At 48.8% G+C, this 17,942-nt stretch overlaps 2 protein-coding genes across 7 annotated transcripts in view; both read right to left on the bottom strand.

The window, feature by feature from the left end:
• The window catches only part of ALAD (aminolevulinate dehydratase), a 30,304-nt gene extending 29,633 nt beyond the window's left edge, over nt 1–671 (bottom strand). For 2 of the 3 annotated variants that reach the window (XM_034793281.1, XM_034793282.1), the window contains exon 1: nt 577–635. The gene's annotated coding sequence lies outside the window, so the exon portion shown is untranslated. Of the gene's footprint in view, nt 1–576 lie in introns of all 3 variants that reach the window. The other variant, XM_034793280.1, reaches the window with a different exon arrangement.
• A 9,470-nt stretch (nt 672–10,141) lies between these two features.
• POLE3 (DNA polymerase epsilon 3, accessory subunit) lies at nt 10,142–17,813 on the bottom strand. Of its 4 annotated transcripts, none has more exons than XM_034793286.1 (5): nt 17,715–17,813; nt 16,179–16,260; nt 13,843–13,928; nt 12,332–12,450; nt 10,142–11,827 (listed from the first exon to the last, which is right to left on the bottom strand). In XM_034793286.1, the coding sequence occupies exons 2-5, from the start codon at nt 16,242–16,244 to the stop codon at nt 11,667–11,669; spliced, it is 432 nt and encodes a 143-aa protein (XP_034649177.1). In that variant the 5' UTR covers nt 16,245–16,260; nt 17,715–17,813; the 3' UTR covers nt 10,142–11,666. The 4 variants fall into 4 exon arrangements, with proteins under 4 accessions (XP_034649177.1, XP_034649176.1, XP_034649178.1 ...); XM_034793285.1 differs by having other exon boundaries at nt 17,637–17,725; XM_034793287.1 differs by lacking the exon at nt 17,715–17,813 and adding an exon at nt 17,125–17,367.
• Nucleotides 17,814–17,942: the final 129 nt, after the last annotated feature.

The raw sequence follows: 17,942 nt of genomic DNA, 5'->3' as shown, positions 1-17,942 counted from the left end.
AAGAACAAGCTTCTGCCTCACACGGCGACTTTCTCCTGCTCAGACTGTGTCCACACGGAGGCAGGGCTCCAGGCAGGGGGCAGGACACCCCCTCCCCCACCAACTCCGCGTCCCCTGCCCTCCCGGGAGCAGCGCGGGCTCTGGAGCCATCTTCCCCAGGAGGGGGGTTACAGCAGCTCGGGGCCTGCACCGCTCCCTCCTCTGCTGCTGGGCGAAGGGCCCAGCCGGCTCTTGCAGGGGACCGGGAGCCGGCCCGGGGCTCCGAGCTGCCAGAGGAACCTCTGGGCTCTCCTGGGCCCAGCAGAGCCTGGTAGGGCAGGAGCATCAGCTGCATTAGGAAGGTGCCACCCCCAGCTCCACTGCACCAGCGAGTCCCCTGGCTCGGTCACCCCGGGCTGCAGGCGGGGACCGGGACAGTCGGAGAGGCGAGCTCCAAGCCGAGCCCCGCGAGCCGGACTAGTGCGGGGCGAGCTCGGCGCGCTGCCCCCCCGCCTCGTGCAAAGCCCGGCGGGGACCCGCCGGAGCAACGGGCCAGAGGCCGCGCGGGGCGCGGGGCCCGGGCCATCCCCGGCTCACCTGGGCCTCGCTGCCGCCGCGCGCTGTCCTGGCTCCGCTCTGCTCCGCACCGCGTGGGGGGCCCCGCCCCCCGGAACCAGCTGGGCCCCGCCCCGCACAGCCCGACCCCGCCCCCCGCCAGCTGGGCGCGGCGCCCCCGGGCGGCTGCCAGCGGGATTGTAGCGCCCTGCGCCCGGCTCCTGCCCGGGACCCCACAGCCCGACCCCCATCCCAGCTCCTGCCCGGGACCTGCACCCCCCAGGGCCACCCTGGCTCCTGTCCCAGACCCTGCACCCCACAGCCCCCCCACAAAGCCATTCCTCCACCCCCAAAAATGTTTAAACTTAAAGACCAGGCCAGGATCTGGGTTTGCAGACGCAGAGTTTCCTGCATCTCCTCCTTTCCCCTCACCCTAGCCGTAGGCTCCCTTGCTTTGCCCGGGTGCTGAGCTATCCCCTGCAGTGCAAACCAGCCAGGAGCAGGGTGACTCGAGCTAGGGGAGCCTCCCAAGGGATCCCACAGCTAAAGCAGCCCTGGATAGACGGCTCGGCCTGTGGGGAAGCTCTGCCCAGGCCCTGGCTACAGGGGGGGGATCAGACAAGTGAAGGCGACTGAACCAAAGGGATGATGTTCGAGTCTCTAACCCTGCAGGGATGTTCTCATTCAGGAGGAAAGTGATCTTAGTTCACTTTAGCTCAGAAGTTCTCAAATTATGGCGGTCCGCGAACTCCATTCAGGGGGTCCAGGGATAGTTCCCTCTAAGGTGCACGCCTGGGCGGCCGCGCACGAGAGAATGAAGGGCGCAGGTGTGGCTCCACTAATAGGTGCCTGGACCCTGGAGAAGGCGCACATGTAAGGTGAGGTGGTGGCCTTGGGGGGAATAAGGGGTAGGTGGGAGGGGGCAGTGGGGTGAGAAGAGGGGGGGAATTTGGGATATTTAGGGTTGCAGTGGCCAGAGAAAGAGGCAACTTTCCCTGGCTGCAGCTGCCGGGGAGAGACCCCCCCTTTCCTTCCCAGCCCCACTCAGGGGCTGCCGTGGCAGGGGAGAGAGGGCACATCCATCGCATTAGAAAGGTAAGACTACAGTACTGATATTAAAATATGAATTGTGTGCTTTTATTTGTAGAACAAAAAAGTTAATTATTATTATTTTTTAATATAGTGCTTTTATCCCAAATGCTTTACAATAGTTAGGTATCGGTACAAACACCATTTGGAAAGATCATTAAGTGGTCTGCCAAGACTCAGCAATTTTCAAGTGGTCTGCGAAAAAAAAGTTTGAGAACCACTTCTTTATCTAAAACCCTCCTCCAGCTGCTCTTCCCCAGGCCGTGGGGAGATGCAGAGCCAGGCCATGCTGCAGCTGGGTGGGGCACAGAGGGGAAGGCCTGGAGCAGCAGGAGGGAAGGACAATTAAATAAACATTAATTTTTTATTTTAATTATAATTGCAATCTGATTTTTCAAATAAACAATTTATTGTAATTCTTGGTAACAGATACATTTCTGTCATTGATCAAAATTATACAAAGAAAAGAGAATGATTTAAAAGTCTATTTAAAAAGCTTTGAGTGAGAGAGAACTGATTTTTTCTTAAAAAATAAGTATTGAAGGCTGGTAAATGTCACTCCAGCAAGAAGGGAGTTCTAGAGAGCACTGCTGGGGAGAGGGTTTTTTCAGCAGGTAGCAAGGGGAGGGATAGCTCAGTTCTACGAGATAGGTATATCTCCAAGGCGCTTCGTGATGTGAAGAGATTCTTACAAGTAAAGATCTTGGCAGGTCACTTAAGTCTTTTTTGAAAAATAATTGGAAAACTTGATCCATACCAAGAGTGCACTGAGTTATTTGGATGTTCATTGTTCCTGTTCCATCTCCATTGTACTGAAGGGGAATACGGGGCAAGTTGGGAAAGGAGGCGGGGAGAGAGTCAACTCAAGACAATAATAGGTAGACCCCTACCAAATTCACAGTCCATTTTGATCAATTTCATAGCCAGAGGGTTTTTTAATTGGTCAATTTCACCTTTTCAGATGTTTACATATGTAATTTCATGGTGTTGTAACCCTTGGGGTCCCAACGCAAATGGTACCCTGAGGTGCGTCTGATCTTCCCCTGACCAGAACAGCCGCACAGGGGGAAGGACAAGTCCTGTCCCTCCCAAGCCCAGTGGGGGACTCACAGCCAAGAGCCCCCAACTGTGGCGCTTCCATCAGCAGGGGGAGATCGACCCCACCTCCACAAGCCTTCTTCAGCTGCAGGAACCTCTGGGGCTGCTGCCCAGCTCCAGAGCTTCAGGAGGAGGCAGTCGGAGGTGGGTCTGATCTCCCCATGAAAGAGGCTGTGCAGGGGAAGGACAAGTCCTGTTCCTCCCCAGCCCGGCTGGGGCTGGGGCCTCCCAGCTAGGAGCCCCTGGCTGGAGAACTCCCAGCAGCAAGGGTGAGACCAGATTTCACGGGGAAGGGCTTATTTCACAGTCCGTGACGTTTTTCACAGCAATGAAATTGGTAGGCCCCTACTAATAGGCGATGGCTGGCAGTTCCCCTATCTCAGGGGTGTGTGCATAGAGTCTCCATCTGAGCAGCCTGCAAGAGACACCAATTTTGTGTGTATTAAATGTTGGCTTTTCACCCTGAAAGTGTCACTCACACGTTGACACTGGAGTAGAGGGGAAGAAAGTGAAAAGACCAACTGAAAAACACGATGTGATTTTTGTTAACAATCTCATGATTTTGGTTCTCTTAAGGTTGGCGGTTCTGGAGACGCTACCCAGCTTCCCCACAGCATGTGTGAGCACAGTGAGCTCACATGCAAACTGAATGGGCTGGGGGCTGAGTCTGCTGCCTTACGTACCAAAGAAGCCATGGGAGATCCTGAATCACTGTCACGGAGTCCCCGGGCGATGCTCTGGAACTGCTCCCCACAAAGCCAGTCAGGACTTTGGGGAGCCTCCTCTCCCTCGGAGCAGACTGTCTTCAGGGCAAGGAGCTCACACGGCTTCACCTCCTGGGTCTGCCCTTGGAGCATTCAGCACATGCACCTCCGTGCGCTTCTCACAGCGAGTCCACCCAGGCGGGGTCCTGGGGAAGCCAGAGGGTCCTGCACGCACCCCCACTTCGCAGTCAGACGTGACTCTCAGCCAGCCAGTAAAACAGAGGTTTATTAAATGACAGGAACACAGTCTAAAACAGAGCCTGTAGGTCCAGAGAACCGGATCCCTCAGCCGGGTCCATTCTGGGGCCCAGCGAGCCAGACACTCCTGTCTGCACTCACTCCTAGTCCCCAGCCAGCTCCAAACTGAAACCCCCTCCAGCCCCTCCTTCTCTGCTGAGTTCCTTTCCCGGGCCAGGAGGTCACCTGACCTCTTTGTCCTCCCACACCTTTAGCATCCCCTTGCATGGGGGAAGGGCCTGGCCATTAGTGGCTAGGCGACAGAGTGTCAGTCAGAAACTGAGGCACCCACACAGTATTCAGAGGAAACATTAAGAACAGTCCCACTTCGTCAGAATCACCAAAAATAGAGGGGGGCAGGGGAGAGTTCAAAGACTTGCCACTGAGAGGGGAGATGGTTTCCTCAGATTCACACAACCAAGGGCATCCACCCTGATGCTTTTACATTAATTTGTTTGTGTCTGTCTTTTTCTCTTGCTTTTGTGTTTTTACTGCTATTGTCACTTAGTGGTGGGATGGTGACTGGTGAATTTCCAGTGTGTCATGATTGAGGGCTAGCTGCACCTCTGCCTCTTCTGCGGGCTCTCTGTGAGTGCACCCCTCTGGGTCTTAGGCCTCAAGGCTTCACCCCTCTGGGACAGAATCTTGTGATTTTGCCCATGCAGACTGGGTCTTGGGTACCACCTCTATGCACCAACCATGGTCACTCAGCAGGCCCGACCAGATATCTTGATTTTATAAGGACAGTCCTGATTTTGGGGTCTTTTTCTTATATAGGCTCCTATTACTCCCCACCCCCTGTCCCAATTTTTCACATTTGCTGTCTGGTCACCCTAGTCTCATCTGAAGGCTTAGGCAGGCCTATGTTAACCCCAAGAACCCCACTTTCAGTCTGGCTTCATCTCAGTTCCAAACTCTGTCTCCCCTGTTTAGGGAGTGTGACCCTTTATTGGACAGGCCGAGTCTTGTGTCTGCCTTAAGCCAGTTTATGGAGCCCATGAGGGGGACAGAGTTAGACTCTCCCAGTGAATAGTCCTGGGTGGTTGCTGTGGAGATTGTACCTGGGCTACTGTCTATCTTCATGCATACATTTCCCAACCAACCAGCTATTGAATTAACCCAGTATGAATAAAGTAAACACCTTTTCAATATTCAGACAAACAAACACAGCACCTAGTATTCATAGATTACAGGAAGCTGGGCCGGCTCTAAGCACCAGTTTTCCAAGCATGTGCTTGGGGCGGCACTTTGGGGGCAGCACTTTTCAAGGGGCAGCACTCCGGCTTTTTTTTTTTTTTTGCTTGGGGCAGTAAAAAAACCTGGAGCCGGCCCTGACAGGAAGCTTCAAATCCATCACAGGCTACTACGTTTTTATCGGCCTGCCGAGGATCACAATTAGGATCTGACTCCTAATCCCTTCCCCCATGTGTCCACTTCAGAGGCTGAGGGACCCTATGCATGTGGCTGCAGTGATAAGCAACAGCAAGTTTTGCTCACCGCATTGCAGAGACGGGCACCCTGCTGGCACTGAGCAGCCTAGAAATGGGGCTATGTCTCAGGCCTAGCTAGAGAATTGGTGATGATGCACTTAGCAGCTGCAAATGAAACTTCAATAACCTATTGACAGTGAAAAGGGGATTGTAGATTTAGTTCTGTGCTAAAGGAAGCCTTGGAGTGAGACCATGCTGTCTTAGCATGCAGCATTCTCCACCCTCAGTGACTGCAGGATACACTGTAAGTGAAGGGCAAGGGTCTCTTCTATTGCTGCTAGAAGTCTGCCCTGTGTAACCCTCACCTTTCAGATCTACTCATGCCGGAATAAGTCTCCTCTTCACATTTACACCCTTCAGCCCCTCCGTTTGTATTAAACCCAGACTTTCTCCACGTGCTCAGTGTGCTAACGGTTAGAGACCCAGAGACCATTTCATGAGTTAGTAAAGTCAAGAGCTGGAGAATTTCATGGGGAGTGTGGCAACGGCTAAAAGCCCCACTCACAATCTGGGCCCCACTGTGCAAAGTACTGTAGAAACGCAGCTGGAGAGATTGCTGCCTTCCACACATCAATGTAGTCAGTCTTTTTTCTCCTCAATTCTGCTCTCAGCAGGAATGGGAAACCAGTGCAAGGGAGGAGCCAGTATTTACCTGTCCATCATAGGGAACTCCAGCGCAGAACATGTTTGGATCAAAGAAGCAAGTTGAAGATCCGTCAAACATAGGGTTGCCAGGCATCCGGTTTTCGACCAGAACGCTTGGGTGAAAAGGGACCCTGGCGGCTCTGGTCAGCACAGCTGACCACGCCACTAAAAGTCCAGTTGGCTACAGCGTCAGCAGGGAAGGCAGGCTCCATGCCTGACTCCCGGGAAGTGGCTGGAATATCCCTCCGGCTCCTAGGCGGAGGGGCGGCCACAGGGGCTCTGTGCGCTGCCCCCCACCCCCAGGTGCTGCCCTTAGCACTGGCTCTACAGCTCCCATTGGCAGGGGCTTTTTATAAGAGCCTCCTTTAGGGAGGGAAGGAAGACTTCAAAGAAAGTTAGCTTCTCTCAGTCTCTCTTTAACGGCTTGTAACTGATTACCACTCTGGAATGCTGCAAGGATGATTATACTCCGCTACTAAGCCTGCGACTAGGGTGACCAGATGTCCCAATATTTAACCCTTTGTCCTGCGTCCCGATCGACGTAAGATTGGGACGCCATTTTTCCTGATATACAGGTAAAATTTAAAACTTGGTACAGTAGATCAGATTTATGGACACTTCTGGAATGGAGATTGTCCATAACTCCGAAATGTCCATAAATCCAAACAAAATGTTACGGACTTCAGATATTGTGGGGGGTAGGAGGGATTAGGACTGCAGCCACGGGGAGGGGATCAGGGCGCTGGGGGTGCAGGGCTCTGGGCTTCTGACCCTCGGGAGCACCAGAGCTCAGGGTTTTAGATCTGAGGTGAGCGCTGGGGCTCAAGGCTTCAGCCCCATAGCTCTGCTCCCAGTTTCAGCCTCATTGGATGCGCCAGGGCTTGGGGCTTCAGAAGCCCTGTAGCTCTTTTCCTGGCTTCAGCCCTGTGGGGGGCACTGGGGCTTTACTACGAGGTGAGCACTGTTCTTTCCCCTCCCTGTAGCTAAAGCCCTGAGCCCCGACGCCCGCCCTCCCCCCCACTGAAACTGGGAACAGAGCCATGAGGAACCCCAAGCCCCACAGCTCCATTCCCAGCTTCTGTCGGGAGGGGGGGATGACGCCATCGGAGGGGGGATGACGCCATCAAGCGGGGGTGCCTCACAGCTCCGCTCCTGGTTTCAGTGGGGTGGGGGGACGGTAAATCACCCCCCCTCCACACGTCCTGATATTTTACTGTTGCGATCTGGTCACCCTACCTGTGACTGTACTGGGCCAGCCCCAAATGCAGCCATGAACTCAGAGTCCCTTGAGGGTGAGGAAACAGGAAGTGTGAGGTAACACAGACTCTGCCAGAGTGCTCAGACCTGGGAAGGGAAGGGAAGGGAAGGATGGGCCTTCCAAACACTACAGACAAGGTAGGTCAGTCAGAATATGATGGGTCGTAAAGCAAGAGACTCCCACTTGATCGTTAGCTTTCTGATTCATCTCGCTTTGGAGATGAAAGCAACTTTTGCCACTGCCATAGCCAGCCAGCCACACATCACACCAGCTCCCAGCACACACTGCCAGATCACCTGCCTTGCAAGAGTTCCCTGTTGCCATTTCTCAATCCACCCCCTAGGATCGGGGGATGCTAGTTTGATCACGTTCCTGTCCCAGATCTCTGCATGGTAACACTCTCTGCAGTGGCCAAGCCAGATCAGGGTTCCTGCACAACTTCAACTTCTAAATATTCAGGAACTTGCCAGGGTAGGCGTCAGAGGAGTGTTACGTAGTGACTCCTGAGACAGACACCATTGATTCCACAAAGGGAGACTGAGCCAACACCATCCTTGTTAGAACTCCACCAGGTCAATGGAGTTTTACACAAGGGATGAATTTGGCCCATTCATTTTAACTAGTTCATTCTTTGCCTCCTCGCCACCTTTCTGTTCTGTGATGCTTCCCGTGTTTAAATGAACTGAATTAACTGCATGAGAAGTAACAGAGCCCAATGCATCACCAGAAACAAACGTGCCATGCATGCCCATTCTCTGGCTGGAGAGCGCCTCTTTCTGTGGAGGGGCAGAGGCCAGCTGTAGTCAAGGCTAGCTGTTAGTGATGTGCTTGGAACTTAAATTACATGGGTGCAAATTAACAGCAACCCAAAGCAACTGATCAGTATCAGCCTGGAGCTCCCAGCAAGCTGAGGAGAGAAGTTTGGTTAAACAGTTGAATGGCTCCCCGCCCCAGGCGGCCGAGGAAGGAGCTTGGGCATGGAGGAGCACGAGGAAGGCTGCTTAGGCAATGCACAAACCAAACAAGAATTCTTTCTACTTTGGTATAGAAAATCAAGCAGTGAAATGAAGACCAGCTAGGAAAGGTGATGATCTGTACACAGTAGATCTACATTTTAGTCAGGATTGGTGGAAAGGCAGAAACTCTCCAACACACACCTGGGAAAAATCCAGCTCCTGGTTGCAATACGGCAGGGCAGTCCCCGGAGCAGTGAACTGCCTGATTTCAGGGGGATGAGCACCATCTGCTGACAAGTCCAGGAACACCATGAATAAACAGAGGGATAGTCCTTTCCCTACTGGTCTTACTAAAGAAACAGCCTAACAACTGTCTAGGCTCCCAGGCCGAAGCAAGGAAGTGAATTCAAGGTCACCAAAGCTGAAGCGGAGCTGGGGTGGCCTGGGTATCTGCTCCCCCACTGAGGGAGTTTGTGCTCCCTTTGTTCCCCATTGAGGGGTTCTGTTGGACCCTTGGCTGCTTCAGGATTCCCAGACAGCAGCAGCTGTAGCTTTTCTGCAGCTGGGAAGTAGGTTGCAACCTCTCTCTCAGCCCTCGCTGCCATGATCCACCCCTTGGTCGCCCCCAGAGTGGATTCCTGCTAGACACTCTCCAGCGGGTTCCCTATGAGGAAGTCTCGGAAATAGCATCTGCACTTGGACTGGAAAGATCTGCACAGATCTGGACTCTTGCTGGAGCAAGTAACAGTCCTGGATGAGCCTCCAAGAAGGCCCCATCTTCTGCAAAGACAAGTTTCACCCTAGTGGTAGCATTGTGCCAATGGAGCAGAGTTGGTGAGAGCACTCATAGGCCCAGAGAATGACACAATCTCTTTAGGTATTCTACAACCAGATCATTAAATGTTTTGAAAATAAGGACCAAGACCTTGAACGTGATGCAGTATTCTATGGGAAGCCAGCATAGCAAGCAAAGGACAAGGATGATTTACTCCTAATACACTGTGTTGCTGAGGAGACACACACCTGTTCTACCAGCCAGAGTTCATACTTTCAAGCCCACAAAACTGTATTGCTGTAATCCAGCTTGTCTGCTATCGAGGCTAGGTCAGCACCTAGAACGCTGGCCAGAAGACTGCACCCCAACCAGAGAGAGAATTAATCTGTTGCAGATGTGGATACAAAGGCTTTTAGCAACAGCAGAGTGTTGTAGTACTTCTGGCCAGCAGCTGACTGGTTACATTGTGAGCAGGTGTCTTGGATTGGTGTAAACCACATTGTAGCTACTAGCTCTTTGAAACCTCACCTTCTTCCAGCAAGCACCACCTCAGCCTTAGTAGGGGACTCAGTGAGCAAAGCAGTCTGGTGAGAGATGCAGCCAGGTGAATGAAGACTGTAGGGCCACCCTCTACCTAACATCCCTTCACTTCCTTGCTTTAGTTCCATGATTTGACTGAATCCAAACTGTGAAAGGTCTAGGACAGTGTTTCTCAAAGACCTGTCCGTGGAGCAGCGCCCTGACCGTTTAGGAAGGCAACAAGCCGGTCTCTGGTCTCAAAAAGGTTGAGAAACATGGACTAGATTTTCTGCACAAGCTCAGTAAGAGGAAAGGCCTCTCAAATGACTGTCCTATCCACTGGACTATGGGATATTCTGATGAGGGTCTCACTCGCTCTTGTTGAAGCTATTCCACTTTAACAATCAATTGGGCCAAAACCAGAATCACTCTATAGTCTAGAGCACTCACCTGAGAAGTAGGTGATCCTTGTTCAAATCCCTTTGCATCAGGCAGAGAGGGGAATTGAACTGGGGTCTCCTACATCCTGCGGGAGCTCTTCCTCCTGATTTACTCCTTGCAACACACCAAGTCCCTTTATGGATCCAAGCCCCCATGACTCGCTCACAGCAGAAGTCTGATGGCGTGCCCAGTTAAAACCACTCTTCTTATCATCTACTCCTTCAGCAATTTTATGTGAGGTTGGCACCTGTCTGTGGCTACATGGGCAGTTTGTGGTTGTGTAACTGAAAATAGCTTCTATTATTACTGGCTGGAGGAAGTAAGCACCGGATCCATTTCCATAGAGAACTTGGCTTTTATTTAAATAAAATACTGTTCCTTCCCAAGAGGAGATGGAGCTCACGTATGTATTACAAGAGAAAACCAGAGCTGCGAGGATGATCTCCTTGCATAACTGAACACCTTTACAGAGACAGTCACAACTTCAGTTGTTTTAAATGTGGAGTCCTGCAGCAGCTGAAGAACAGATCTTTGCTGATTGTCAGATAGTGACTTCCTCCATCTGGGATCTGCATGTAGGAGTTATCACAGCTGTAGCAATGTGAGAGCAGCAGAACTCCTGCAATGTTTGCTCTGTGGGTGTTGCTCCAGCAGAAGTGAAAAACAAAGTTGTGCTGTTTCATACAAGCACTCACTCATGTTTTAACTGGTATATCAACAGAACTGGTGAATTTTTAACAATTTTTAACTTATTTCAAATTTTTCCAACTTTCCTTTGTCAGATTTTAGTTTAGGTCAAATAAAAAGTTAAGTTTTTCTTTAAAGACTACACAGAACTGGGTTATTATTAAAGGATGAGCTCCTCACAGGAAGTACCTTCTCCACGTGTAAAAGGGGAAGGTGTTCAGCAGCAAGACCTCAAGTACAGAAAGACCAAAACTACTACAAGTAGGAAAAACAATTAGATTGGGATGACGCTTCCTTTAAACTTCCATGGGCCCGATCCACATTACCTTGGGAAATAGTCTGCCAGAAACTCAATCCAAACCTTCCCCCAGCATCACACTTGGGACACAGTTAAGCTTTCTTAGCAGTTACTTTTCTTTCAGGTATTTTTATAAAAACCCTGTCAGGCTCTCAGTATTTTTTAAAAACAAAAATAAGCACTTCTGGTATTAAGTTATGTTACAGAAGCACAGTACAGTCCTTTGACTCTGACTGATCCTGGGCAGAAGAGTCAGTCCTGTGGAGAGCTGATCCTTGTCTACTGGGACTGTCGGTCACTTTCGAAAGAGAAGGCACAATCAGAATGAAAGGATCCAGCTAAGACAACCTCAATCCCCACCTTATACAAAACCCTCATCTGCGCAGCATTCTAAACCATTATGGCACCTCTCTAACATATTCCATACAACCTAAATGCAACAGGCCTAAGGCCTATTACATTCAAACTCAGACCTAGTTAGCAAAAACAAACTTATTCAACACTTTTCTGCAGATTCTCCTGCACAGCTTTCTCTGTTGGAATCTCTGAAATTCCATTTTGCATCGCAGAACAAATCCAGTATTAAAGACCAGTCATTTATATCAATCAATGGCTTTTCAGAATCTGGAGAGAGTGTGCCAAGTGCCCCATGCAATGGGGAAGACGTGGCCTTTCCACTCCAGAAGCTGTGTCAGTCTCTTCAGGGTGCCCGCCTACATCTGAGAATTAAAGCCAGGAGGGATGGGCCCCAGAGGAACAACATGAAGCTTTGCTGGAAACTGGAAAACAAGAGGACACAAGAAGGTTGATTTACAGTATTTATATCCCTAGGAAGAGAGCCCAGGCCCATGTGCATGTCTGTCTCTCCAGGAAGCTCAGTTATCCACTTCTTCATCATCATTTTGTTCCTCCTCCTCCATCCGTTCATCATCATCATCATTCTCCTCCTCCCTGCTCTTGTCTTGTTCTTCAGAGTCTGCCTTCTTATCTTTGTCTTTCCTTGCTTCTTTCTTGCCTTTTTGCTCACGCCTGTAAACTAACAGAACAAGAGAACTACAATTAGATACACGTATGTCATTGTATCCATTGTAGGACAATCTAGAGGTGGCTCCCGTTCCTGTGACCCAGGGTCTCCCCTTGCTTTCCAGGCTTACAACAAATGGAGCACTGACCCTCTTGATAGCAGATACCCAACCTGTTATTTGAGTTGTGGTGATAGACTCCACAGGAAGTTATGTTAAGTGCTGTTCAGCAGAAAGATGGTGAGAAGGATACAGGAGCTCATGTGCATTACGCAGAACACAAGACTTCCTCTACACAGAAGTGATGGGGGAGATAGATTAGATGAGTCACCTCTGTGAAATTACATCATATCAGTTCTATTAAACTAGATGTTCATAAGTCCCCATAAAAATTGCAATGTCTGTCTTAAAAAAAAAAGATGATTCAGGGAACATAAGAGTTGGATGTCCAAACTTCTGGGTAAATAGGACTCAGTGTCATTAGGACTAATTTATTGTACAGTTAGAGAACACATTACCTTCCAATGATTCCTTTAAAGGGGCTATGAATCTCTGGAACTCCATTTCCTCCATGGCTGAGAGGACATCTCCAGCATTCAGTGTTTTCCTCTTCCCTTTGACTGCAAAGTTATTTGCACTAAAGAGAGGAAAAAGAATTAATATCAAAGAGCAAACCAACCCCAACTACTGTCTGTTTAAAGGGAGAGAGCCAACTTAAAAAACAATCAGCAAAGAGTCTTGTGGCACCTTATACACTAACAGACGTATTGGAGCATGAGCTTTCTTGGGTGAATACCCACTTTGTCGGATGACATGCATCTGACGAAGTGGGTATTCACCGACGAAAGCTCATGCTCCAATATGTCTGTTAGTCTATAAGGTGCCACAAGACTCTTTGTTGCTTTTACAGATCCAGACTAACATGGCTACCCCTCTGATTCTTAAAAAACAATCACAGCCCTCAGAAATGTTTAATCACTATTATAAGATATACCTAGGATGACTGACCAAGAATCTAACTATAACAGAATAAAGAAAAAAACACCTTTGTTTACATTTTGCATTTATGTGTATATAGTCAGTTTCATTGTTTCCCTGTATAGTCAGGGAGTTTTCCATTTATGTGGGTTTTTCACACATGTAACCAGAAAGAAAATACATATTTAAATCTGGTTGTAAAACTATTAAAAGTGGCAGGGCGATTCAAGGACACTGTAACAAATATGTAGTTACTACAAGTGTAGTTGAATTCATTTTTTAGAAGTTGACTAGTATTCAAGTTGATGGTATACCTTTTAATTTTATTATTACATTTTAAAGATGTTTGAATTTCAACTGCTATAGATTTAAACAGAGAATTTAGGAGCAGGAGGAAGCTAAACCCTTTAAACCTGAATGAGTAATTTAACATACACTATGAAACATGCCTAGTTAGTTCCTACACTACTCAGGTTAACACTCAGAAGGGAAGTCGTAAGGCTACAATGGGCTCACATACCCCAAGAACAAGGATCCCTTATGTAAATTAATGTTTGCTATAAAAAGAATCTATAATTTTATGATCAGTGTTTTCTGAAAAATGATAAAGCGTAGTGATAAGGGTAATCAAATGTGACGGTTCAGGACACAAGGTGATCACTGAAGGCGACAGGAAGTAATCCACTGCCACCTCTGTAGGCCCCCAGGATGTATATATTGGGCAAGTAACTGAGGGCATTATGAAGCAACAAATACTGGCCACTGACACAGAAGCAAAGCATTTGCCCTGTTGATTTATCACTAGCCCCTCTTTGAAAGTTAGCATGGCAGCATGCTACTTAATCAAGAAACTAATTTTGAACATAAGATTGTATTACACAAAGGTCACATTACAAACTAAAACCAAATGAAACTTTATAATGCCTCATGTACATGAATGATAAACATGCCTTTCATTACAGCTACTGCAAAAATCCTCTCCAAGAGAGTCAACAAAAAGGCTAGCAGCAGATCAGATGGTCCATTGGATCAGGTCACCAGTGATGCTTACCATGATGTTGCATACAACACAAACACACTTGCAGCTCGAGATATTGCACTCCGAGCTTCTTTGGAAATGTTTACTCCATCAGGAAGCTGGGAAAAAAGAAATGTCATTTTATCGGACGAAATTCAAATCATATAGATCTGAAGGCTATCAAGTCCTGTCTGAAAGGACTGAAAGCCATCAGTTCAGTCAAAAATAAACGTGAGAAAATGAATTTTCTATAGTATTTTAATGAATCCTAATGTGTGCCTCGGTTTCCCTCTACACTTTGCCCTGTTACCCAGTGGAGGGAAAAGTATTAAGTCTAGGGCAGTGCAGAAGATCAGATGTGGGGGTCACCTTCTTGTTTGGGCTACAGTGAATAGGGTGACAGGAATTGTCTGGACCCTGCTGAAGGCGACTCCGTATCAATGCAGAATCCCAAAGAGACAATGGAAAAGCCCCAATGGCCAAAACAATGACACCTAGGAAACAGCAAGAAAGAGAAAGAGGTTTCCCCTGCACCTCTCAGCAGGGAAGCGGAGCAGAGACCCCAGCTATAGAACACAGGACTGACACATGACCAGCAGAGGATAAGGGTGGACTACTGGTTCTGGAAGAGGCCCACGATACCAACCTCCATCATGCATTTGTTAAATTTTCAAATGAGCCCCTTTGGTGCTTTCTCCCTGCTGCCCCTCATGCCTGGGAGGAGGTCCCCGCTAAGTATCTGCAAAGCCACCTCATTATCCTCCTTCAAACCCCTCCTCAAAACTCTCCTTTGCCAGGTTGCCTACAAAAACCCTAACAAAGAGTGAACTTGTCACGATGCCCAATATTATCCTATGGTTTCCTTGTACTCCTCCATCTGCCTATATCCACCTCTTGTCTCAGGTTGTGAGCTCTTTGGGACAAGGACCTTCTTTTTGTTCTGTGTTTGAACAGCAACTAGCACAATGGGATCCTGGCCCATGACTTGGGCTCTGAGGTACCACAATAATACAAATAATAATAATAAATACTATTCCAGATACATCAAACATCTAAGTACAACAAGAAGCTGGTTAACTGTGAACAGGCTTAGCCAGATCAGGAACATAGCCAGAAGACAGAGGGAAAGTAACTTTTGTAGTAGCAGTGGACTTGGCCTCTGCCTCAATCTTAGTCCATTTAATTGTTTCCAAATTCCTAACATAGAAGGATATTCTCATAACGTGCAGCATCCATCCATTGATCCTTCTTGGTCTTTTGGATAAGATCATGCCTAGCATCAATTTAATGACTGAGACATACTGTATCTCATTTGCTGGCAAGGAACTGGGCTTGATCTAGTAGCTATTTTCCTTCTTTACTCTGCTTTTATTTTGGGAGCTGGTTCAAGCATATACAATATTGTCAGTGCTCTGTAAATTATAAGAAATTTACAACTATCTAAGGGTTTTCTATGATTTCCCATTACCATAGTATGTGACTGTGCAGAATCAAAATGTTTTCCAGCACTCTGAATTATTTCAGGTTCATGGTAAATGTGGCAATGGATGAAATATTAGATACTGGGGAAAGGGGGGAGGAAAGCAGCATGGGGGATAAGTAGGAAAAAATCCTTTTATCCAGTACAATTTATCTGTCAGAAAACAGTCTCTCTTCCATCTCAATAGGTAGTCAACTTGTTCTTTTGCCAGCTCAGATAAAGTTTGCTTGGCATTAAATAGAACACATATCTCTAATTTAAATACAAAAATATTTTATGGCAGATTATTTAAACAAGTAGAACCACTGCACCCAGCAAATGACATATCTCTCACACCAGCTAAAGCTGAAAACGAAATGCAAGATCTTGCACTTGGGATAGTTGAAAACAACCCAGAATTTGCTACGTTGAGCTCCTTATAAAGCTACAACTTAAAAAAAAAAAAAAAAATTCCACCTGAAAATGTTTTACCTACTACTCTAAAAAATAATATATACAAAAAAGATTACATAAAAGTATTTCTCTATTTTTCCCAATCTACCTTGAGCATTTGACAGCACTAAGCATAAAGAATTTCATTTTACCATGAATAGTCAGAGGTCCCTGTTTGAGTAGGTCTCTCTCAAACCAACAAGGGGCAGAAAAAACGCTAAAAAAAGAGTGACCGTAAACCCACAAGAATTGTCAGGGCTTTTATTAGTAAATGATAAAAAATTCAAGTTGACAACTTTCCTGTTAAACTGTTCTATCATCTGCAACACAAAAGGAGATTAAAAAATTACACAGCATAGGGCCCAGTTTCTGTATAACAGGCACATTTTACTTCTTTATGGTTTTCAGTCTTCACTTCAATCTTCTTGCACACTTCTATATCTCCGATAATACTCACTGCTTCTTTAATTATCCGAGTGATGACAGCATTGGGCAAGTTCAAGTCCTCTGGTCTTTCCGCCATCTTTGAACACCTAGAACTGAAATGAGAACTAGTCATCAGATATTTTGTCTGCTGAGCAGCTCTGCTTATAAAACAACGCTTGTCTCACTATTACAAGCAACAGAGGGTCCTGTGGCACCTTTGAGACTAACAGAAGTACTGGGAGCATAAGCTTTCGTGGGTAAGAACCTCACTTCTTGCATCTGAAGAAGTGAGGTTCTTACCCACGAAAGCTTATGCTCCCAGTACTTCTGTTAGTCTCAAAGGTGCCACAGGACCCTCTGTTGCTTTTAATAGTGAGACAAGTGTTGTTTTATAAGCAGAGCTGCTCAGCAGACAAAATATCTGATGACTAGTTCTCATTTCAGTTCTAGGTGTTCAAAGATGGCGGAAAGACCAGAGGACTTGAACTTGCCCAATGCTGTCATCACTCGGATAATTAAAGAAGCAGTGAGTATTATCGGAGATATAGAAGTGTGCAAGAAGATTGAAGTGAAGACTGAAAACCATAAAGAAGTAAAATGTGCCNGGTAAGAACCTCACTTCTTCAGATGCAAGAAGTGAGGTTCTTACCCACGAAAGCTTATGCTCCCAGTACTTCTGTTAGTCTCAAAGGTGCCACAGGACCCTCTGTTGCTTTTTACAGATTCAGACTAACACGGCTACCCCTCTGATACCTCACTATTACAGTAGTTCTAAGTAGTTCTGCTATGTAAAGTGTACTCAGCAGCTCTGCCCCTGTGGTTAGGCTGGCATCTGCCTACGAATGAGAAAATGTCAGTGCCACTCTTTATTCCCGTTATCTCTGCAGAACCAAGAGAACATTGACTCCCTGGATTTCTTTTTCTTAACTTCCTGTGCATAGTCAACAGAGATATTAAATCAATTTCAATCACTCAACCTGAGCAAAACCCGCCACAACAGTGGGGCCACTCAGCTGTCAGCAAGCCAGGAGCTGCAGGATCTGGATGACTGGGGAAGATGAGAAGGCAGGACAGAGCCCGGCTTGGGTCTCAGACCCGAGGGAGGCTGCAGGGCTGGCAGTCAGCCGAGCAGAGCTGGAACCTCGGCGCGCCAGGGCAGTAACAGCCCGTCTCGCAGCAGAGCTGCTCTTGCGGGCGGGCGTTACAGGGAAATATGGTGCGAGTTTCCCTCGGGCCCTAGGGGAGCTGCCCCCAGCCCAGCCGAGCCGCCGTTGGGCACTGGGGCAGCGCGAGCCTTACCCGCCACCAGCCTATTAACGGACCCCCGGGGGGGGGTCAGGGGGAGCCACAGCCCCGCGGGCGGGGCCGCACTACACCGCCAGGGACGGGCGGCAGGCGGGGCGGGAGGCCGTACGGCGGGGGCTCGCTCTGGCGGCGGCCCGGGGGAGGGGGGGGTCCGACGGTGCCCGCCCCTCGCGCCCCCACTCACGGGGCAGGGCGGCCGCCGGCCGCGTGCAGACAAAAGGCCCCGCGAACCGAACCGCGCGCCCAGCCCTTGACCTCTCACCTCTGACCCCTCCCAGCATGCAGTGCGCGGGCGACAGACTTCCCCCTTCCCGAGATGCGCCGCGGCCGCTTCCTTCTCCGCCCCTTCCCCGAGCGTCCGCCGTTGCCGGGTAACGTGGCCCAGCGGGGGACAGAGGCAGGTGAGCGGCAGCCCCGGCCCGAGCGCGGCGCGGCGCAGGGCCGGCGGTGGTGGGAAGGAGCTGGGCCGGGGGCTGTGACTGGGCGGGGT

The sequence above is a fragment of the Trachemys scripta genome, chromosome 17 (genome assembly GCF_013100865.1).
Source record: "Trachemys scripta elegans isolate TJP31775 chromosome 17, CAS_Tse_1.0, whole genome shotgun sequence".
NCBI lineage: Eukaryota > Metazoa > Chordata > Testudines > Emydidae > Trachemys > Trachemys scripta.
Note: the sequence above shows the minus strand (reverse complement) of the source record. Positions and strands in the feature narration are given on the sequence as shown.

Coding starts and splice junctions, on each gene's coding strand:
- POLE3 (XM_034793284.1), bottom strand. CDS start 16,280: ATGACTAGTTCTCATTTCAGTTCTAGGTGTTCAAAGATGGCGGAAAGA. Junction 13,929..16,178: donor CTCGGATAATTAAAGAAGCA/GTGAGTATTATC, acceptor CTTTTTTCCCAG/CTTCCTGATGGAGTAAACAT. Junction 11,828..12,331: donor TTTAAAGGAATCATTGGAAG/GTAATGTGTTCT, acceptor TTGTTCTGTTAG/TTTACAGGCGTGAGCAAAAA.